The 23,460-nt window shown below is 40.8% G+C and overlaps 1 protein-coding gene across 3 annotated transcripts in view; it reads right to left on the bottom strand.

Moving 5' to 3' along the window:
- Positions 1-3,635: 3,635 nt before the first annotated feature.
- LOC144515149 (rho guanine nucleotide exchange factor TIAM1-like) overlaps positions 3,636-23,460 on the bottom strand; it is a 57,715-nt gene continuing 37,890 nt past the window's right edge. For all 3 annotated transcript variants that reach the window (XM_078245737.1, XM_078245738.1, XM_078245736.1), the window contains exons 13-27: positions 23,331-23,417; positions 21,572-21,784; positions 20,985-21,082; positions 13,479-13,664; positions 11,650-11,718; positions 11,181-11,306; positions 10,962-11,070; positions 10,040-10,219; positions 9,811-9,929; positions 9,626-9,734; positions 9,459-9,517; positions 9,149-9,254; positions 8,947-9,034; positions 8,657-8,829; positions 3,636-5,350 (exon numbers count right to left, since the gene is read on the bottom strand). In XM_078245737.1, the coding sequence (XP_078101863.1) occupies positions 4,818-5,350; positions 8,657-8,829; positions 8,947-9,034; positions 9,149-9,254; positions 9,459-9,517; positions 9,626-9,734; positions 9,811-9,929; positions 10,040-10,219; positions 10,962-11,070; positions 11,181-11,306; positions 11,650-11,718; positions 13,479-13,664; positions 20,985-21,082; positions 21,572-21,784; positions 23,331-23,417 (2,255 nt within the window). In that variant the 3' untranslated portion in view covers positions 3,636-4,817. The remainder of the gene's footprint in view (positions 5,351-8,656; positions 8,830-8,946; positions 9,035-9,148; positions 9,255-9,458; positions 9,518-9,625; positions 9,735-9,810; positions 9,930-10,039; positions 10,220-10,961; positions 11,071-11,180; positions 11,307-11,649; positions 11,719-13,478; positions 13,665-20,984; positions 21,083-21,571; positions 21,785-23,330; positions 23,418-23,460) is intronic.

The raw sequence follows: 23,460 nt of genomic DNA, 5'->3' as shown, positions 1-23,460 counted from the left end.
CTGAGGTGTAGTGGAGTACAAGTATGAAGTAGCAACAGGGGTGATTCTAGGATCAGACCTTTAGGGGGGCTCAGCCCCTAATGAGAATGTGACACGGATATGGCGCATGCAAAAGTGTTAACCCCATTGCTGTGACAAATTGCAAGAAAATTAACATTGAACTGAACATGAAATGTTATCATATTTGCATTCTGCATAAATCTCTGCACACCCATTACTCTCTGTGAAATATCTCTCAAACTCTTCACTCAACACATGCGTCGGTCCAACAAGCGGTCCCTGAGTAATCCGGTTTTGAAATTGCAACAAAATTTCTACATGGTCTACAACTTTATAATGTATTCTCATGTAAACTATGTCAGCACAGATATTTTTTGTAAATTGCTTAGCTAGTGTATTCCACCATAATGGTTATTATATTGCCAGATTCCAGACAATCCCACTTACATATAGCATACCAGTAGAAATATACATATAAATGTATATTTCTACTGGTATGCTTCCTAGTGACATTAATGCAAAAATATGAAGAAAAAACTATTCCACCTGTGTGTGCATGGTTAAAATTCTGAAGTGCAAAATAGCTCACGCTACAGCACAAATATTCCCATCCATAGATATATGAATAATCAAGTCTAACCTGAATTTCTTTTCAAAGTGCACCAGATTGATGCATTTAAACATTAAAATACACAAAATTTTCTTACAGGGGAGCATGCCCATGGACCCCCCCTTTGTACCCCAGTGCAGCTCTACCCCTGCGACCCCCCCTAGGGCAGTGTCCCCGTTTTAAGTTTACAAAGATAAAAAAATTACCCGTTTTGGAGGTATTTACGCTTCTGAGCTGAAAATGTCCCCGGATTTTGTCTCAGAAATCTGGTCACCTTATCGTGAAGCCAACCGCAAAGCCCAACTTTACTTTAAATGAAATCCGACAAAGAGAAACGTTCTCTCCTTATCTTAATAGTCAAAAATCAATACTAGAGTAACTCCTTTTTCCCAGCTGCTGCAAATAAATATGCAGAGGAGGAGAAATCAATCTGGACAGAATCATCTGATAAGTGTTTGATGGTTATTTATTTGTGCTTAAGAATGTAATCATTACATTACATTTAGTTGACGCTTTTATCCAAAGCGACTTACAATTGCTATATATGTCAGAGGTAACACACCTCTGGAGCAACCATGGGTTAAGTGCCTTGCTCAGGGACACCTTGGTTGATGTATCGCAGTGGGATTCAAACCCCGGTCTCCCACACCAAAGGCATGTGTCATATCCACTGCGCCATCACCACCCATCACCACCCAATCACTGCGAAAAAATCCTAAAATAAGCTTTATTTCACTCTCCCTACTGTACAATGACAGATTCAAGTAGCTACAAAACAGTTCTGCTGGTATACAGATGGATTGGAGTACGTGATGTTAGCCGTTCACTGAATATGACGTGTAAAGCCCCGCCCATTTCTAGCACTTAAGGTAATTGTTATGCATTGCTCCCAGGTTGACCCAGGTGAGCTCTGAATTGTCATGACCAGCGATATACCCATTTCCAAAAGGAGGGTTAAATTGGGGTTTAGTTGTACGTATAATGTCTAAAACTAGTGATGGCCAAACAAAGCTTAAAGGTCCCATGGCATGAACATTTCACTTTATGAGGTTTTTTAACATTAATATGAGTTCCCCCAGCCTGCCTATGGTCCCCCAGTGGCTAGGAATGGCAATAGGTGTAAACCGAGCCCTGGGTATCCTGCTCTGCCTTTGAGAAAATGGCAGAAATGGCACATACTAAGGAAAGCTCATTGTGGGACTGGCTCTAGTGGCTGTAATTCTGCACCAAGGCTGAATTTCTGGAAAGAGATTTCAGATACAGTATTAGGGGACCACTAAGGTCTATATAAAAGAGACTTCAGATACAGTATTAGGGGACCACTGAGGCCTATATAACAGACTTCAGATACAGTATTAGGGGACCACTAAGGCCTATATAAAGAGACTTCAGATACAGTATTAGGGGACCACTGAGGTCTATATAAAAGAGATTTCAGATACAGTATTAGGGGACCACTAAGGTCTATATAAAAGAGACTTCAGATACAGTATTAGGGGACCACTGAGGCCTATATAACAGACTTCAGATACAGTATTAGGGGACCACTGAGGTCTATATAAAAGAGACTTCAGATACAGTATTAGGGGACCACTAAGGCCTATATAAAAGAGACTTCAGATACAGTATTGAGGGACCACTAAGGTCTATATAAACGCATCCAAAGAGCACCATGTCATGGGACCTTTTAATAAAGCTTAATTTGAACCATTTTCTTGCCCACTAGATGGTGCTTTCTGTTCAACAAAGATTGAAAGCACACTGAATTTCCATTTCTTGAGTCTCTAGTGGGGTCAACGAATAAAACTAGCCTAATGTTCACGAAGCTTCATTTAGACATTACAACCTGAAACACTCCTTTTAATTAGATTACAAGTAATAAGATGTTTATTATTATTTTGTTGGTCTCTTTCAACCATACCTGTCGAACACTGAAAGTGTGCGAGAGCTTTTTCGTTGTTCAAAATGTAGTTCAGTTTTTGAGCCCTGGTCGTGCCACCTGCAGGAACATGGTATCGACCTTTCTCATCAACGGCTTAATCGTCCAGTCAGTGAGGGCAGCATAAAAAAAGCTCTTTACAACACAATGGCCTTCCGCTAAATACTTATTTGGTGAAGCTCACGTTTGTTGAAAATGTCAGATCTTGATTTGTTGATTTTTGTGGAGCAAATATCCCAGTTGCTGGAAGTGTCTTTCAGTCAGTACTGGTGAGGGTCTACTTGTGATCACTGTTCATCTTTGCTAATTCCATTTTTCTGTGATGCATTCTTGACATCGTGGTTTTTGACACTTGTTCCTCTTGTCTCGATATTTCTGCAGTGTGTGACAGTCGGATGAACTTGCATTTTGCCTCTCAAAAATCCTGACATTTGCCAGACAAAGAAAGAGCCAGGTAAGAGGAAATCACAAGCAGACCCTCACCAACACTCACTGAAAATCTGGTTTAACACATGGAGCTCCATGAGCTTGGCTTGGTTAGGTTTGTCCATGTATAGAATGTATGGTTGTGCCACAAGAGTAACTGTTGAACAATAGACTGTTATTACTAGAGATAGAAAAAGAATTATTCAGCCGAATGTGTTCACTTCAACTATTGTAGACATAACAGGCTCTCCATACTTTTCAGTCCTGCCTGAATAGGATTGTTTTGTGTGAGAGTAGCTGTCTGAAGTTAAAACTAGACACTGACTACAGACATTCCTTTATCCTTTCTGTGATAATAGGAGTTTAAGCTCCTTCGCCATCATTCAGACACCTAATCAGCCGTGGCTTGCAAACGCACAAAGTGGCTCTTAACGTCTTCTGAAGGTTCAGTTTTTGGTTTTCTACTTTTGATCTCGAATTGCAGTCTCTTTGTGGGTAGCTTCGAGGCAGGAGAGCATCGATTAGCTGCTTAGTTCTGTCGTTCTGAGGCATGTCTGAACACATTGGGCATTTGTGTTTTTCCACACATCACAAATTATTTTGCAGGGATGATGTCTGCAGAGCTGCAGGGAACGAGTAAAAACCACACAAACAAATAGATCATTACAGAGAGCTGCTCTGAATTATAAGTAGGAAACAACTGTATTTATTATGATATCAATACATTTTTCTATATACACACGGTAATAAAAATGCAGTCTTAGTAGCACAATGAGTTGTTTACAAGTATGACTTCTTTCACTGTTCAGGCATACTGCAAGTCTTTCCCCTTGATTGCTTGAGCAAATTTGGACTCTCTTTGTGGAAAAAAATATTACTAATGTTTTTTGCTAACAAATTCATTTACATATGAATAAATAAAAAAACATTGCGTTGTGATCCATTACCAGTGAAAATATTTTAACACACGTTCTTTAAAAATAACTAATGTGTAAATGCTCTACAATAGAGTGTGCACCCCTAAGTATTAAGAATGAAATGTAACATTGAGTGTTCTTGAAATGGCAATACTGAAGAGCAAAAATACAAGAAAATGTTTTGACAGTAAAACAAATAAATGAAATGGCAAATTCAAGTAAAACAGGATTAAGTTAAAACAAATTTAAAATCCCCCCAGCCTCTGACATGGGGGCTAGTACATAATTCCACTATTAAATGTCACAAGAGAGCAAACAAAATATTTTCCTGGCTAAAAAGATAGCTTTAAGTCTGTAAAACAAGAGATCAAAATCATATTATACATAACTAAAAAATGTTCCCAAAACATGTCAGTGTATATTCATGTGAAAATGTACAAGTACAGTAAACTATGCAAGAAAATACTGTCCTTTGCAATTATTCTATTTCTTTAAGGACAAACAATATACAGCCCTTAACTATGATAATATCTTTGAGTCACACAGACAAAACAAATATCAAATGTTCTCACAATACCTAAATTTGGCAACAGCAGGCAGGACTATAGAATGCTGCCCAAATGTGCAAACCATGCCAATCAAAGCAACTGATTAGATTCCATGATTGTACCATTAGTTCATCTCTCAAAGCTTACACTTGACTTCTATGTAACAGCATTTGATTTGGGATAACGAAAGCTCCCTCGTTCTGGATTCTTGTATTGCTCCACTGATCCTACCTGTACAAAAAGCATTCAGCAAAGTAAGATAAGGAAGGATATATCTCCTCTTAGCTGTGCGATACATGTCAATGCCCATGCATTGTTTGTGAAGACTGATGATCTTTCTGGAGCCTGTGTAAAGCAGTCTGCCTGTCCTTCAGCTTTTATGTGCCACAGTCTGGGGACGAACCGGATCGCTGCCTTCTTACCCAAATTTCATCCTCCTCCGTTTGCTTTTCATCGATCGCGGCGCTCTGCTTCTCTGTGTTGGACAGCTTCACATCATCAGGTGTCCCGCTGGCCTTTGGGGACTTAAGGCTCTCGCTCTCCTTCGTTTCCCCACTCTCCAAGGACAACGCCATGACGGGGGCCTCCAGGTCGGCCTCAGCGGACAGTGCCCTGGGTGTTTGGCAGAACTCGTCATCCTCATCGCTAAGGATGTCTGTCTCCTTCACCTCTTCCGGGTCCTCGTATTCTTCTAGGTCGAACTGTTCTTCCACCCAGCGGTCTGTGTCACCTGCTAACTCACACTGCTGCGGCTCATCTGGTTTGTCATTCTGCTGCAGCCGATTGGAGCTGGGCTCCTGTGGTGAAGCAAGGTCCTGTTCGGGCTCGCCGTCAAAAACAATGTCGGTGTCTATGGTGAAACGGTTGCGCACTAACTTCCTTCTGCCGAGAGTTCTGGTTGGTGCAGATGCTGCAGAAAAACAGGTTGTCATAAAACATCAAATAAATACATAATAGAAATAAGTTAATTAACACTTTCAGGACATTACTTTGGATTTTGGTACCATCTGTTAATAACCCATCCTTAAGATGATTAAAGGCAAGACGGAGGCTCACTGACATACTTTAAAATATATTTCAGCATTTGTTAATCGCTAAAAATTAGGGCTGTCAACGCGTTAATTTTGATTAATCTGAGAAAAAAATAACGCGTTAAAATTTACGCAGATTAATCCATTCCATATTGACGTTTGCATACAGACGAAAATCTGGTGCCACTGATATGTCTGCTCTGAAACAGACGTTACAGGAAACACTAACACCGCTGCATGTGACGCTAGTTAACACTATACTCAACAGCAGCTAACGTTAGCCTACCGCTAGCTAGTAGCTGGATTAAACACGGTTAAAATGCTGACAGCTAACGCTAAACGGTGTAAAGTGTGACTGTGTTTTACTGTAGAGGATTCAACACCGGGATGTAACAATCTGCAGCTGCCGTCGGAGAAACACAGACGGTGCGTTCAATGACACTGGTAAACTACAGCCTCGTGGTGCATTTGAAGTTATTGTAAATTTCCTATCTGGTTGTTGTTTTTGTTGTTCAACAGCAATTTACTAGTGAAATAAGTTATTGTTATACATTATTAAATCATTTAATTTTGACCATATGGCCTTAGCAATAAACAAGCCGTTCTTTAATGTCACCAACTGTTTAGTACCCTTCTTTTCGGTTCAGGCACCGTTAATTATGTATGCGATTAATTAATCACAGTATGTAATAAATTTTTTTAATCGATTGACAGCCCTACTAAAAATATAAGCAGGAGAATGTTATCATTGCAAAGTGTTCAAGCTAATGTCTTGTGTTTATTCCACAAGATTTATGGATAAGCGGTTTGATTTATAATTATAATTATTAATTATTTTCAAATGTCACTTACCCTGCTGTGCATGACATAGCTGTTCCTCAATTTGTGTGTTTCCCATTTGAATGGTCAGCGTATGAGGCGGCTCACATTATTGCATGACCTATAAGCTTTAGCTTCAATTTTGATGAATCATCGGTTGCATATTATGTCGTGGATATATCCCTCGAATGCATACTGCAGTCCCTTTTGTCTTGCTATCTCAGATATTTCACCTGTTCATCAAAAATTACTAATTATCTCCTTGGGAATGTCTGACATCGGTGCATACATACTGTAATGGACGTACCAGGCATGAAAGCTTGACAGGTGTAGCAACAGTAACTAAGGAGGGCGGTGCTTAGCGAAGGGTCAATTAGTCATTTCTCACGAGTACTACATGAACAAAAATGTCATTCGTTGATTAATCAACAATGAGCAATACTGGTGTAGAGCACAGTATAATTGCATAATAAAGGTTGTCCTGTCTGGACAGGGTATCCTACCTGCGCTGTAAATACATTTTTTTAAATGATTCGTAGTATCGTTACAAGCCATTAATTGAAGTTAGGGATGCCTCGATTGATCATTATTGGTCGATATTTACTAAACGTGTGATCAGGGGCTCGGCATTAATCTCTTCTAGCTGCCGATAAACTACACACAAAGTTAAACACTCAACCAAGAGTTGCCATTATGGTCTGTTTTGAAATCAGACGCGCTATTATTAATCCCACTTTTGTTTCTTGCAGAGCAAGCGGTCAGAGCAGAGGTGAGTTTAAATTTAGTTGCAAACGTACCAAGTGAATACAGCCCCTGGATGTATAATGGTACAGCAGGGTTTGCAGTTTTGTGCACTGTAAGCTGTAGCAGGGAAGGTTAACACCCGTTTTCTTGTGCGTTCTTGACGCCAACTTTTTAAAGTGGTTGCCGAAATTGACAATACGATTGCCATGTTTTAAGATGCCTATATTTGGAGCAATTCATTTCTTATGTAACTATACCACACATTTTAATAATGAAACAATGAGATATAATGGCTTGCAATATAATTTCCCATCCCTCTCAAATAGTGGTGCAACAGATCACAAAACTCATGGATCGGCTCACCGTTTTGACTCGCAGAATACATTTTTGGATCGGCACAAAAAAAGCAGGGGATTTAAATGATTATTAAAAATGTAATAATTACTTCTTTCACCAATAAATTGCTGTTAAAAGAAAAAAACAGATGAGAAAAGGGTATTTTACAATAACTTTGAATGCACCACGAGGTGTTTTTCCGACAACAGCAGTGACCGGCGCTAGTTTGGGTCTTTTAGCTCATAGCTTTAGCAGCAGACTGTTGTACGTTCTTACAGTGTTTAATCCAGTTACTACTGTAGCTAACGGTAGGCTAACGTTACCTGCTGTGTAACGTGTTAGTGTTTACTAGCGTGACATGCAGCAATGCTTCTGTTGCCTCTAAAGTCTGTTTCGGAGCATCAGAGAGCAGCGCAGACATGTAAGTGGCACCATAATGAGGCACTGAAATCCGCGTTGCTATTTTGTCCGGTAGATACTGGGCACGGGTGCCAAACAGAAAATTGCGTTGCCTGTATCTTTTCACGGAAAACGCGCATACGGAAAGCGGTCGCACAACAGCTGAGATGTTGTGCATGAACGTAGCATTTAAAATTTACAGAGACAACCAAATAAAATGACTTCTTTTGAAAAAAAGAATAAAGTTTATTTGTTTTTATATATTAAAAAAAATAAAAAAATAAAATGAACAGGTGGTTGCCAAAGGGGGGGTAGTCTCATAGAGACTACGAAACAATTGCCAATTGACTCAACAGTAACGGTAAAGGGTATAAGAAACAAGACTGACTTGTGATTCTAATACTAAAGAGTGACACACCATTATATAGCCGGTTAAACTGTCACCTGGTGGAGATCCTAATACACTACAAACAGGCCAAAACTTTACATAGCTATATCTAAACAAAACACAAAAATGATCGGGGTCAGCCCTCTATTGGCAGATATTGCTCATTGATGATCGAAAAACGTGATCAGGGCATCTCTAATTGAAGTTCAAAGCATAAGAATCCAACCTCAAAGAATATTGTGATTGTGCCAAAACAAAATATCAGTCTGTTACCTTTTCCAAAAATCACGATATTACCTGTAATTGTTGCTTGAGTGCCATCTTCAATGCAATCCCCCCCCCCCCCACATAAATAATTGTATAAATGTGGTTGAAACCCTAAATGAAAAGCTCAGATTCAACTTTTTTTGTTCAAAATATACTAAAGCATCCAATCTGTGTCAGGTAAGAAGGAACAAATTCAGAATTGGGACACTTGGAGCTACAGACTGGCATTTACCTGCTCTATTTATGGCGGGACGGGCTCCCTTCAGGGCACAGAGGCGCTTTCCTCCAAAAGGCACATACTGCTGGTTGAGGGGTAAACTCTCCGTTTTTAGGAGCTGCCGGCGGTGCTTTTCCCTCAAGATGGAATGGACTGTCTTCAGAAAGTCTTTTCTACTCTCTGGAGAACTGAGGGAGACAGAAGGGCATGTTATCAGTTTGTCACTCTGTAGATAGCAGCGGTATCAGTGGCACACAAGCTTCAATCTCCAGTGGAATTAAACTTCCATTAAAAGAGATCCTCACCTACAGCACAGCTGGAATGTCCTCTCTGGCCTTCCCTCTGACTCCGACTTTATGTGGACAATTTCACACACAGCCGAGCCCTCGCCATCTGAGAAAGTAATTGACACTCACATGTGATCTGAGATTTTCTGAAATAATCATATCTATGTTTAGAATAATGTATTTCAATACAGTACTGTGCATTTTTCATTGAGTTATCTACCTGAATTGCCCAAGGATCTGACTTGAAGAGCGTCTGTTGGGATCATGTGACGGAATCGGAAGGGGTCTTTTTCTTCAGAAGATATAGAGGCACGATGGGAGCCACCCTACAATCATTCAAACAGGAAAACATGTTTCCTGTGAAATGAGCTTCATCCAGTTCTAATCAGCTTTAATGCTGCCTTTACAAGTGACCCACTGGACCGAAACTGAAAGTGGCACATGGGCAGTGAATTTACAGTGCTTTAACAAAATAGGTTATATTTTTAAATGGGTTTTGGTGTTGGCATCTTGCTTGTGTGGAAACGTACCATTTTCTTCTTCTGCTTGGATCCATCCTTGCATACAAAGACCACTGCTGTTTTGAACACTTAAAAAGCAATGGGGAAAAAAAAGACCATCAATTATCACTAAAAGGCTTCAGATGACTTAGACCTTCTCATTACATAATCATGGAGGAAACTCATTCCTGACATACCAAATGTAGCTATCTGGGGCTCTTTCTTCCATTTTCCCAAGGAGGCAGGGGGGTTGATCCAGGTCACACTAGTGTGGAGCAGCAGGTCACCCATGGACAGATCAGCCACCTGGCAAAAGCAACAGTCACTCCACATGTGCTCTTTATATAAGAGAACAGAGCCAAGCCACATTTGTCCTACCTACCTCTTTCTTTTCACCACTCTGCTCAGTGATGAGCAGGTCGAACACTGCCCCAAACTCCTCATGGATCTTCTGCATTTCGTTGATGTGGCTGGCAACTTTGTTCATGGCTTTCATGGCAACTTAAGGCGGGCAAAAAACAACACAGTTAGCATTGCATTGTTGTGACCGTATGCATTCCCCCTCGCCTGTCAAATGATTTCATCTTATCCGCCTTGTGACCGGCTCTTACCATCCAGGTGGTAATGCTCCTCACTGTCTGGGTCTGTGAGCGAGTAGAGCTCCTTCAGCAGCAGGGGATACTTCAGCACCCTTTGGATGGGTTTGATCAGGTATGACTCAAGGGTGGAAGAGTGCTGCTGCTTGGGGTTGCGGTCATCCAGGAAGGCCTTGAATTCATGATCGGTTTTGGCTGGAATGACCATTAAAACACTTATTGCAACACTTCTAGACATGTTATTCTTTGTTTTTGTCCTTTGCACAATTGATTGTGTGTGCATGCACAGATAATTCTAGTCTTTAGTAGTTTACTTGAATACATTTGTTTATGGTCTGCAATTCACAGTTCACAAAAGGATTAAGTTGTTTTTAGCTGAAGTTGGCAGATATTACCCAGGTTACTGTGGCAAACAGTGATCTTGTGGAAACCCAGATCCAGTTAGTGTTCGTTTTACCTTGCCTTGCATTAGAAATGACCAGCAGACAAGTCAAAAGTACTGAACCGTTTGAAGACAAGTCATTTTATCTAAGAGCAGGCAACACAAGTGGGCAGTCATTGTTTACAGCCTTAAAAACAGATTCATCCAAATAAGACCTCACCAAACTTAGTGTGGCCAACAACTAGTTGACTCACTGAATGTAAATGCAGCAAACAAAGCTATCCACTCAAATGTTAAGGGAGTGTGTGTACTAACTAGAGAACAAATTGTTCAACACTGCTCATTATACTGTATATCATACAGTGTTGCAGGGCTGTTTAGCCGTGGGAGCCACCAGTTTGAAAATATGCAGAGGTCAAATGGACAACTGTCTGGCTGACAACGCTGCAGAGCAGATTTATGGAGCCTTGCAGGATATGGCAGATGGTTGATGGATAAATACATCTTCTCCTTTGAGCCCAGGAGGAATGTCGACCCAAGAGCACATTTACTTACCCTTTACGAGGACCTTAGGGACTTTGGTGTGGCTGGCGCAGAAAGCACTGTAGATTTTAAAACGGTCTGCATAGTACAGGAAAGAGCCTCCCAGGGAGAAGAGGATTTTCTGCGGAAAAAGGGACAAGAAGTTACCCAAACAGTCCTCATAAAAGACTTTATGGGTGTTTAAATGTTTGTTGACAGTCATATCTTGTTGGTTTCTCAAAGAAGGTATACCTTGAACTGATCCACTCTCTCCAATTTCTCTAGATCTGGAACCAATCTGGTCCCGTCTTCCAGGGTCTTGAGAAACTCAACCTGGAACTCCACCATTTCCGGCAAGTTCCCAAACAGTACATCCAGCTGGAGGGAAAGAGCATTTGAGCAAAGTCAAAATAAATTCTCCTATTGTTACAGTGTGTGTTCTGCAATATTTCTCAATATATTTATCTGGTGCATCCAATATTAGCCATCTGCTACAGTTAGAGCATAGGAATACTCAAATAAAACCAAATCAGTTACATTATTGCAAGTGCATGTAAAACATCTCTTCACTTTGCAAACCACCCCCTCTCATCATCCATCCCTCTTGTCCTTGTTCACAGCCAACTCTTCACATGATTATGTAACCCACTTTTCTTAGAACATTTAAACAGTGTTGGCATTTAAAAGCCAACTACCCCTCAAAGGCTCAAATTTGACATACGTCATCCTGTGTGAGGAAGGTCTCTTTCTGCAGAGGGGTTAAATATCTTCCGATGAGGCAATTAAGATCCTGCAAGACAAGAGTGAATTATGTTTGATTCAGGGTTGCCCAAGTCATTACGTGGAAAACTGACATGAAAAACACACACAGCTCCTCACAACAAAACAAAGTTTTGAAAGACAAAAAGTCCCTCCAAGATCACAGACACAGGTGCTGGCGGATGCTTTTCTGCATGCACTTTACAAAAAATGGAAAGTAGCTCTATGGAAACCCGATAACAAATGTCCGCGGCTGCAGTTACCTAAGCTAAACTGTAGAAAGCCTATTAGATCAATTAGTAGCTCTGCCAAAAAGTAGGGAAACATTCAACTTATCACATCTAACAACATTTCACTGTAATTTACACATTCCTATCTCATATTGTTACATAATCAACCCAAGCAACCTCCTAAGAAGACCAGCCTCAAATATTTCATCTTATTAACAAATAAGTGAATTTTTTGTTAGAAGGTAAAATGTCTTCATGGGTTAGACAAAGTAATGTAAATAGAGATGTTCCGATATCAGTATCGGCTCCGATACTGCCTAAAACGCTGGTATCGGGAAGTAATGCAGCGATCCGATACCACGTAATAAAGCCCTAAAGAAAATCTACGTTAAAGTAGTTTATTTATGTTCTTTTTCCCGTTATAACTGACTGTCAAACTGGATAATAAAAAAAAGTTCTGGGGCGTTCACTGTTTGTGTTTGTTCATGTTTCACAAAGAGTTTAACCTGAGCCAGGCTGACAACAAAGATATAGAAATCATATCACATCCATACAGGGATAGTAGTATACAGCTGTTAAAACATAATAAAATATATGACACACTGGTATCGGATCAGTACTCGGTATCGGCCGATACGCAAGTTCAGGTATCAGAATCTGTAACGGGAAGCAAAAAATGGTATCAGGCCATCTCTAAATGCAAACATGTTTAATTCTGAAGTATCTTAATCACAAACACTATGAATGCCTGCTAATCAACCTGTGTATGAGTTGTCAAAGCAACATAAGGTGCTTAAAAAAAGCCCCAAGAGGCTAAATCATCTGTGCCCAAATTGGTCCAAAAAAGGAAAAATATGTAAAGTGCCTAAGGAGTAGTCTTGAAAATAACATAGCTAAAACTAACCAACAAGGACATATAAAACATGTATGTAGCCTGTAACCGTATTTTTTAAATATGACTAACGCACAACTTAATGGCCAACCTTTGCAACATTAATTTACTTATGGTTACTTCAAAGTTAAAGTCCCTCTTCATTTAGTCTTTTTCCATGATTTTTTCTTCCACTATATTACATTAGCAGTAAGTCCCACTACTGCAAACTGCACACAGACATATGATGTATGCACATGTCTGTTTGACTCTGGGTAATTGGAACAAATAGCCCAGGTCCACCAGAAATCGCTTTGAATGTTGTACAATACACCATATATCATGCATAATGTGATTTCTATAATAAATATATATGTGCCCTTTGTAATGAGGTACGACATTTTAGATAGCCTTGATGTTATCCCATTATATACCCTATAACCCAGTTATTCCAGCAAGCCACATTTATACCAGGCAGAAAAAGATTAGGCAATATCCAGGCAAGGTCACAGCTGTGTCCCACTCATGTCTCCTGGGACACAGAGATAAATATGTATTGGTCATGTGGAGTAGGTAATATGTAGGGCTAACACAACCTGAGGCAGACAGAAACACAGATCGATGGACAGGAGAAACACGCACACTCGCATAGACCATCTGCCCCTTACAAGTAAGATGAGTGATGCTTACTTTGACATAGGTGCGTTCGGTCTCCACAAGTTCGCAGATGACTTTGCGGAGCTTGTCGGCATCAGAGAGCTGTCGGAGAGTCGAGGGAGGTGGGAACGGCGAGTCTGGGCTAGGCGAAGAGGACACACACTCGGTGGGATTCATGTCATGGAGACTGCGGCAGAAAGCAGCAACCTGCTCCGTACTCTACAAAAGAATGGAAGGAAAGAAAAGTGTTGAAGAAAAATGTGATGCAATTATGCAACTCCGACCTGAACTCCTAAAAGGAAATATCCAAAGAACTGTGAATCAGCACCTCAAATATTAACTTGCAGGTGCCACTTTCCACCTACTGATGTGGATTGATCCATAACTGTGCAGAGAGTGAGCCTGGAGAGAGGCAGACCTTAAAAAAAAAAAAAAAAAATCATTTGCACTAATTTGATCTATTTTCAGTCTGTCATAACAATGTCTCTCCGCCTCCCTCTCCTTCACTCGCCATCCCTCTTTTCCCTGGCGTTTTCCTCCCACTGCCGGATCGGTGGTGTAATGATTCATCTCTTTTACAGAATCAAAATATACACAACATTGTCTGTCCACATACAGTGTGGGTTGCCGTGGAGACCAGCCCTGATGTGCATTAGACTATCATTTTGGACCAAAATAGACCCCACTCAGCAACAGCCTACATGGCTTTATACAGTTACTTTTTTTTTTTGCAACAGGCTACAGCCTCACAGGTCACAACAAAATGACATTTGGCATTTTACATCAATTCAAACACAAAACAGAAAGAATTCTATTCACACGCATCAAAACCTCATTTCTCATTTTATGAGGAAAGAATTTAATAGATCAAAGACTTTTTATTTTAAAGTAGATGGCACAAAGATTTACTGAGAAAGTTGCAGGGAGCAAACGGTTATGGCGACATAACAGGAACCACTAGCAGGTACTGACACCACTGAGTGTATAACAGAGTTCTGGTTGGTAATATAGGAATGTTATAGGCCAGACAGAAGCAATCATGTCACTCCTCTGGGAAATAATAATATAGCCTCCATACAGCTGCAGAAGATGGAACGTTATCATTCTCAGATAAAAACATACTTAAGATCTGAGCTACTAGCCATCAGTCTACAATCTGAGGGCATCAAAACTGTGTTTTTCTTAAGTGCATATACAAAATTACTGTGCATAAAAAAGTGCATATTCAAGTATGAGTAGGTGCTAGGTAGAAACAACTATAGGTTAGATGCCATTAATTAAAATAAGAAAAAGAACAGAACAAAAGGATATTGTGATATCCAGTGACAGTCACGCATCTTTTCATGCAGCTTTGCAAATAACAATGGTTATCAGCATGTTATCTAATCAGACAGACACATCCATATGTGAGGCACGACAGCAGTTTGTCCCTCTTAATGTTCCCAAAATAACCAGGCAGCTCCCACCAAGATCAGCAGATAAACTGGGAAGTGCTATCAAGTCTGTAAATGTAATGTTGCAAATGCAATTTAGACCAATGCACTGATGCTAATTTAGCTAAATCTGTAGTGAAAGAGCTGCTGCAATAAGCTTTTTGTCAACGGTGATGATGTTTTTGCTGATTAAACATGTTAGAATAAATGCAGCATGTGCGTACAAGTAATCATCCATTATTTTCAAAACCATTTGGATTTAGAGAGTGGTTTAAAAAAAATAAAAGTTGCCTGACAAAAATGTCTATTGCCCCGAAACCCGCCTTCATTAATACATCTACCACTGATTATGTGCGGAATTCAGTATGTTGAACACAAAATCAGCATGAAAGATCCTGTCAAAACGGATCGATCGAGATCTGCTCCATAAGGAAAACATGTCACATCCCAAGACGTAACGGTTTCCCTCAGTACAGCATGTATTTATTCATTCCTCCAGTACTCTGATGTGACGGGATAGTGTATATTTAGCTCAAAAGGAAGGTCAAGTGAAGTATGACAGCAAAGAAGTTAGAAAACAAACACTCAACAGCAGCACCAGACTGATCTCAATAAGTGGCGTATCTATGACACGCCAATGCGTATGCCATTATTGCCGTGTTATCAAGACACATACTCGCTTTTTAGCGTGTTTACCAACGCCGTTTGGCCTCCATTGACTTACATTACCTATACCCATTACCATTACATAGGAGTGGGGATCGTGTCACGTTTACTAAACTCAACCATCGCTTTCTTCTTTTACTAAATCCAGCCCCGTTGTTCTTTTCCTAAACCCAACCGTAGCTTTCTTCTCACGATAGCACGTAAAGTGGCGATAACACGCCAGGTGGCGTGTACGTTTATGTCCACTGTATACAGCGTAGACGTACAGAGCATGCACCTCCAGGCTGCAGAACAGTTTTATCCATGGGCGTCAGTTTGGTTTGAAATGTGCTGGGGACAGAGACGCATTCGGAAGTACATTTCCAGAAGTGCTGGGTACAATGACACATTTTTTATTTTTTCTCTCTTTCAGGTCATGTTTTGAAAGACGCTGTCCTGTAGCTTATTAATGAATAAAAACGTGGTTTAATGTACGTAAACAATGATCAATGATTACCACATTTCCCTCTCATATAGCTCCTCATTACCACTGAAAACTGTCAAAAAATCGAACCCAAACTCCAATTATTATGGACGTTATCTGACATTAAGCGTTTCTGCTTCACATTTTCAGCAGGGCAGCGGAGCGGCTGTGGGTTGACTCCCCACGGTTCTCATGGGCTTTAGAAGTCCTAACGTGAAAAGGCTTAACGTGGTTTAATATACCTAAACAACGATCAATCACCACATTTCTGGTTCGATTGTTTGACAGTTTTCAGTGGTTATCAGGAGCAATATGAGAGAGAAATTTGGTAATCATTGATCATTGTTTAGGTACAAGCTTTTTCCTCGCCATAGGCGCCAATGAAGAAGACAACGCTAATGTGAGATAACTTCTATAATCGTTGGATTTCGGTTTAGTTTTTTTGACAGACTTAAGTGTTCATTACAAGATATGGCCATGAGAAACTTGGTGATGATTGATCGTTGTTTAGGTACATTAAGCTTTTTCACGTTAAGCAGAATGTCCCGACAGCGCAGCAGCAGAGCGTGTGTGTGTGTGTGTGTGTGTGTGTGTGTGTGTGTGTGTGTGTGTGCCCTTTGGGGATAGAGATTGTTGTGGATTTTTTGGCATCTGTCGCTCAAGAATTCTATGTGTTATGGACTTTTTTTTTTTTTTTTTAAACTAAACTGAGCTCGAGGTTTTCAAAAAAAGTGGTGGGTACAAAATGACTCATGACGAAATCTGGTAGGTACGCGCAATATTGGATGCCATGATAATGTCTTTTATATTTTTCTTATTTTATATACTATGTGAGTGTGTATATGAAAGTGAGTATTGTTTTAGAGGCTGCACAAGCAAATTTTGTTGTACGGTTCTACAGCACAATGACAATTAAAGTCTATTATTATCTATTACATAACCCCGATTCATTCCTGACCAATTAGTCAACGGAGCTCAACCAGTTTTACTGAGCCTAATAAGACAGCCACAGTCCAGTCACAGTCTTCACAATCTAGACTAATTAACACCATGGCAGCTTGGTGTGCATGGACAGTCATAGCATGGCAGATTGAAGTGAACGAACAGGGAGGGAGGGAGGGAGAAATGATCAAAGCCTTCAATATCACATGAAAAGAACAATATGTAGATAAGAAAGGCTGTCATGAATAAAGCTGAGATGCCAAGAGACTAGCATTTCCCCTAGCGAATGAAATATATATTAAAAACAGTTTGAGACCATGAAAGCACTGATGATGGTGCAGGGAGAAGATTGCACGTCTGCCCTCTCAAACGGAGATAAGCTGAAGATCATAGCTCAAAGTGCCAAGAGAGAAAACTCTGCAACAGTGAGAGAGTCACTGCAACAACGGTCAGGGTAGTTCGTCACGTACAGTCCAAGTCGTGTGGCGTCAGATCTGTGGAGCCTCAGCTCCTACATACAGCTCGTGGAACACTTCAGTGATTGTGGGGCAATTCTGCGCCACAACAGTGACTCACAGCTTCCTCTTGGCTGCTACAGTCAGACAAGAGGAGGTGGGAAACAAACGCTAAAGAGGAAAGGTGTTTTACTCTCACTGGAATAAGACAACATCAGCTCTCCATCTATCTCTCTATATATCAAGAGCTAGCCAGGGGAAGAAAAAGGAAACAAGGAAGGAATCTCACCAGATGAAGCATGTCATGGATGGAGTCTGAGGAGCGCTTGCTATGTTTACTCCACTTCAGGACGGACATACCCAGGTGCAGAGTGCAGGTGGACAGTCAGTTCCAGTTAAATTGCCAGAGAGAAAGAAAAAGTCAAGTCTATACTGTGCCTCTCTAACACATGTCTCAGCCGTTTTGTCTTTCCTCGGTTTAGAAAAAAGGAGAAGGTGTTTGTGATGAAGGATGAGTGAAGCTGCTCAGCCTCCTCCTCTCCGCCCACCAGTGCTTGCAGCCTTCCAACTCCTTCTTTTCGCCCTCACAGTCTGCTGTAGTTCTGTCACTGATATTCTACCATTTTCTCCCTCTCTTCTCTAAACTCAGGCACACAGTGTGAGTGTGAAGATCTGGCCAACTCCAGCAGCATTGTAAATGAGTCTTGATAATCCCCCAGACAGGGGAGAGAGAGCAATGGAGCAGGAAGGAAGGAGTCTCCTCTTTAAGGTTGTGCTGGAGCAGGATTGGCTGGGTGAGCCACACCGCAGTAGAATATAAATGCGGGATTTCAGGAATAGAGGGTGAGTGATGGGGAGAGGGGAGCTGCAAAAAGGAGCCTGCTGCAGAGGACAGTGACTACCAGAGGTTTTGCAGGACGAAAAAGGAAGAGTGGGAAATGTTTAGGCGTGCCAAAAATGTATTTAATAACAAAGTAATAAATCAAATGAGGTATGAGTTCCACAAGCGCAGAAACAAGCCTTTCGTCAGATCAGTAACTGAAAGAAACAAGAAGAATACAGCAGCAGATTTGACCACATATTTAGATGTCCACCATCTCAGAGTAGACTCCAGGGCTTATGTAACAATTGAGTCTTGTGACTTTTCTGGTGTGTCCGCTTTTCCTGTTATTTCCTAGATTGCCTTTCATCAACACCCCAACATTTGTACATCCAGAGAGTGACAGTGGTAGTACATAGTACCACATGGTCAGTCTGAGTACTTGCTCTGAATGTCTGGCACTAACCAATGTAAACATCTAAATATACGCCAGAACAAGTACAGAGGCCAAGAATGGAGGTTATACTGCTAACAACATAGAAGGATTTGGGTAACACTTTACTTGAAGGTATCTACATAAGAGTGACATGACACTGACATGAACACATGACACTGGCATGACACATGAACTCTAACCATAACTTGTCATGACAAAAAACGAATGACACTTACTAAAAGAAGCGTTATGTCAAACGTTTATGTGTTATAATGTTTATGACACGTTCATGACAGTGTCATGTCACGCTTATGTAGATACCTTCAAGTAAAGTGTAACCAGGATTTGTTTAAGTGTAATGACAAAGAGGCTTGTCTCATTCAAAAAGCACACAATAAAATGAAACCTTTCTGCAGGGCACATCTGATTATTTGGTCGTTTACTTTGAAATCAATACATCTCTGGAAGAGTTCACGTCACAGTCAACCAATGTTTTGAAACTCCCTCTAGGTGTTTCTGCAAGTGTTCACTCGACTGTACGAACATTTCGTCAGTTCAAAGACTAAACCGCCATCACGGTGAGCACAAGTGGAGCGCTTGTCAAGCACAGCCAAAAAGCCGATCAATTCCCAAATAAATTGGGCGATTTTGTTATTAGTGAGCTAGTGCCCAACATTATTAATGCATTTCAGATACAAAGACTTAAATGTTAACTCATCTCTGAACTTTCAGAGTGCAGCATCTTACACATTCAAACTCTTTCAATACAAAAGAGACAATTTAACAGGACTAAACACCACTTAAACCACCACTATGATGGAATGCTCCACAGATTCTTTTTTTTCCTCTTTATTTTGCTCATATCCTTAATCCATATCCTTCTTTTACTTCTATCCATAATGTTATTAGTCCTTATTACACAGGAAATTAACTAGAATTGGTACAATACTTGGAAAACTGCTGCTCATTAAATAAGAGAAGTTAAATGGTGGAATTAAAAAGAAACTAGATAAAAGAGCAGCGATAACAAGGGTAAGTGGGATGACTGAGGGACTCAGTGATCCTGTGAGCTCTTAATTCCAGTTGGTACAATGAGATCTTATGTTTGATAAGATATAAAACTGATCTACATGAAGATAGCAATTTTTCAATCAGCATTCCATGAGCATGAGCCCACTCCTCCTTTGAAGTCAGCTAGTTACAAAAAGAGGAAGATACCACTGCTTTAATGTCATTTTAAATGATTTCTTTTTTACTCTGAGGCTCACTTTTAGTGAGTAAGAAGAATGAGTCATCTTGTTAGCCAAAGCACTTTAACAGCTAAATGGGAAAATGTAGTCCTTTCAGCTCGTCTTGCCAAACCTGCTCCGTGATTCTTCTTCTTCTTTTGTAATTTGTGTCTGAATGTTCATTTAGAGTTCAAATGAATACACCTCCATTCATTACCTCCATCCTAACCACCAAATATAATTAAGCAATTAGAATGCAAGCTGAATCAAAGACCCATCCATCACTTGGCTGTTACATTTAAAGTAATACTTCACTTTGCATTCGGTCTCTAATGCAAAAGGTGGACATTATCATTTAGTTTTCATTATGTCAGAGGCTACGAAGTGCAGTTAAAACATGAAAGGAAAAGAGAAACCTGATGCAGATCTGCATCAAAAACCATGGGATTAATCGTGATTAAATGACAGCACTAATATTTATACTATGCAGATGTTAATCACATTAATGTCATAGTTAACTCGCAATTGATCGCACATTTTTATCTATTCTAAATGTCCCTAGATTTCTTTTTGTCCCATTCTTTTTTCTCATTTTAATGCTCTTATCAACATGGAAAAGTGGATCGGCTTGCTTTGTGCTTTTGTCGCCTGGCTTTGACGAGGGGGCGGAGAATTGGCATCATCCGGTGTGGTGGTGTAGTTTTTCTAACGTTACTAGTTTTTGCAACGGCATGTGAAAAAACTACAAAGTTTGCTAGGCCAAAAAGAACATTAATCTCGCGATAAAAAAAATTGACGCCATTAAAATGGGTTTGCGTTAACGCCGTTAATAACGCATTTAACTGACAGCACTAATAAATATGGACACTGGTCTCCTGTTCTAAACAACATAGAATAAGCCAGTTACAAACGGTGCCTCAGAGTGTGGTGAAACACAAGAGCTCTTATTATAACACAGAGTTGAGGGGGATGCTGTGAAAGACGAGCACAGGAGCCAGCACATCATTTAAAAGATGATACACACACTGTCAGATGGGTTGCTGTAGTGACACTTCATCAGGCTCCACAAACGAATAATATAAATGGCGCTCTTACCTTTCTGCACTCAAACTCGCTGAAGATCTCAGAGTCGTCGTCCAGGCTGTCTCCTGAGCTCTCGAGCAACAGTCCCACTCCGTCGTCCAGGATCTCCTCTGCAACAAGCAGAACGGTCACGAACGAGCTTCAACTGAACACTATATGGTCCTTGCTTTGTCAATTTCTATTAAGATTAACGACCTGTATGTAGAGCCTGACTGCTGAGAGCCTCCTACCCTCCCTAATTAAGACCCCGTAGATTCACTGTGTTTGCATAAATTAAACTGGTATCACTAAGGACACTAGCGAGAAATCTTTTCTGCACACAAGATAGTAAAAATCAAAGCTTTTTGCTCCACATGGTATCCTTTGGTAAAAAGTGAATTCCCGGACAGCTGGGTGCAAATACTGTGAGCAATCAAAGGCTTTAATACACTGTGCGTGATTTCTGGAAACCAAAGTTTTGATGTTTACATCTTCAGTAACCCCTCAGTTAATTAGGTCTGTCAATGTGCCAAATGCAGCTTTAAATGAGCGAGGGGAAACAAAACATTAAGATGGGACTGAAATGTTCACGTCTGGCTGCGTTCGACGGTGCTTCTCACCCTGACTCTGGGAGAAGATGTCCGTGTAGAGATCTTCCTCTGCATCAGAGCGGCGTGGCGGCAGGTAGCAGAGCTGACGGCGTTCCACAGAAGGCAGGGTGTTGACTGTCAAAGCCAGCGAAGCTTGAGAGAAAGCCGCCTTCATGTCGGAGAAGTTGAGACTGTGAGAGTCTTTCCCGTTGAGCTGAAGTATTTCATCCCCTGCATTTAGACCTGCAAAGTGGGAACACCATCAATATACTGCCTGGAAAAAACAGTATCTACTTTCCCTAATATGAGATGGTATCTCATTTTCAGCATTAACAGGCCATTACACTCCTAATTAAGATGAGGAGAGGACATTAAAAGGAGAATTCCGGTCGATTCCAACACGTAGCTCTGTTGTTTGGAAATTTGGAGTGCTGTCAGTAGCGAGAAAAACTAAACCAATCGGTGCTGCCTACACCGTGTTATCCCCCTGCTAGCGTTAGCACCCAACAGGCTTAAACAGGGCAAGTTTTAAACGTGTTTTTAGCCTCTAAACATGCTCGAAATGTCATTACAACTGCCTACCCATGTGAAGTGATTCCTTCTGAGCGAACACAGAAAATCTGACTGGAATATTGGATTGTATGAGTTCGACAATCGACTAGTGTGGACTTGACCGGAAAACAGGAAACAGAGGCATGTGCACTGGATGGATTAACACAACTTTTATTCCTTTCTGTCACATCTACAGCAATCAGATTCGCCGCGTTCCCTCAGAAGGAATCACTTCACATGGGTAGGCAGTTGTAATGACATTTTGAGCATGTTTAGAGGCTTAAAACACGTTTAAAACTTGCGCTGTTTAAGCCTGTTGGGTGCTAACGCTAGCAGGGGGATAACACGGTGTAGGCAGCACCGATTGTCATTTTTTTTGCTACTGACAGCACTCCACATTTACAAACAACAAAGCTACGTGTTGGAATTGAACAGAATTCTTTAAGAAACAGAAAAAAAAAAAGAACTTTCACACCCACAAGCACAGGGTTTTTCCTGCATAGAGGATTTGTAGTGCTCCCAAAAGACGTTTAGCAGCGACAAAGGAAAATCAACTGTGCCAAAGTTATTGAATTTAGAATAAAGATAGCAATTCAAATTCTCACCAAATGTTTTTAGTTTTTGTTATTTGGGTTCCATTTACTGTACGGGGACTGATCATGCTTACTGTCGTGCGTACTCATCCCGCAAAGGCCTATTCTGAACCAGGAAAACCCTGCAACCATGACCCACTTCTCTACGCCCTGCAAAGCGCCAGCTGCTGAGACACAGTGCAGGTATCGGACTTTCTGCAGCACAGCAGAAAGTCAGAGTCCAGCATTATATTTTGACATCACTCAACCCTGCTGTCTAACTTTGTCACAGGGGTTCCAATGTGAAGCAGCTGTGGTGAGGTGTGGTGTTCAGCATCATCCTTCACAAAAGGCCAGTGAGAGGCAGTGTAGCTATAATTATAGTAATCGACGCCCTGGAGAACTGCTGTGCTCTTTGAAACCTTCCCTGTCTTTTGAAAAAAAATGCACTAATGCATTTCTAAAGAGATGGTTTAAAAAAAAAAAGAGACTATTGACCTCGATGTGAGAAAAATGCTCAGTTTTGAAAACATGTAAGAGAACGGACAAACAATGCACCTCAGATTGTTTCTCTTTTTTTAATCTAGCTGTAACTTATCCCTTCACAGACACAAACTAAGTGTCTTTGACGGGAGTTCATTTGATGGAAATGAAGGGTAATGAACCTTTGGCGAAGGCTAACCCGCCCGCCTTCACATCCGTGATGTAGAGCTGCTGTACTCCATCCTCCTCCACCACAGAAATGGAGAAACCTGGAGGAGGGGGAAGCGAGAGAGAGAGTGAGAGAGAGAGAGG

The sequence above is a fragment of the Sander vitreus genome, chromosome 3, assembly GCF_031162955.1.
Source record: "Sander vitreus isolate 19-12246 chromosome 3, sanVit1, whole genome shotgun sequence".
NCBI lineage: Eukaryota > Metazoa > Chordata > Actinopteri > Perciformes > Percidae > Sander > Sander vitreus.
The sequence above is the reverse complement of the archived record's forward strand: the minus strand, read 5'-3'. Positions and strand labels throughout refer to the sequence as shown.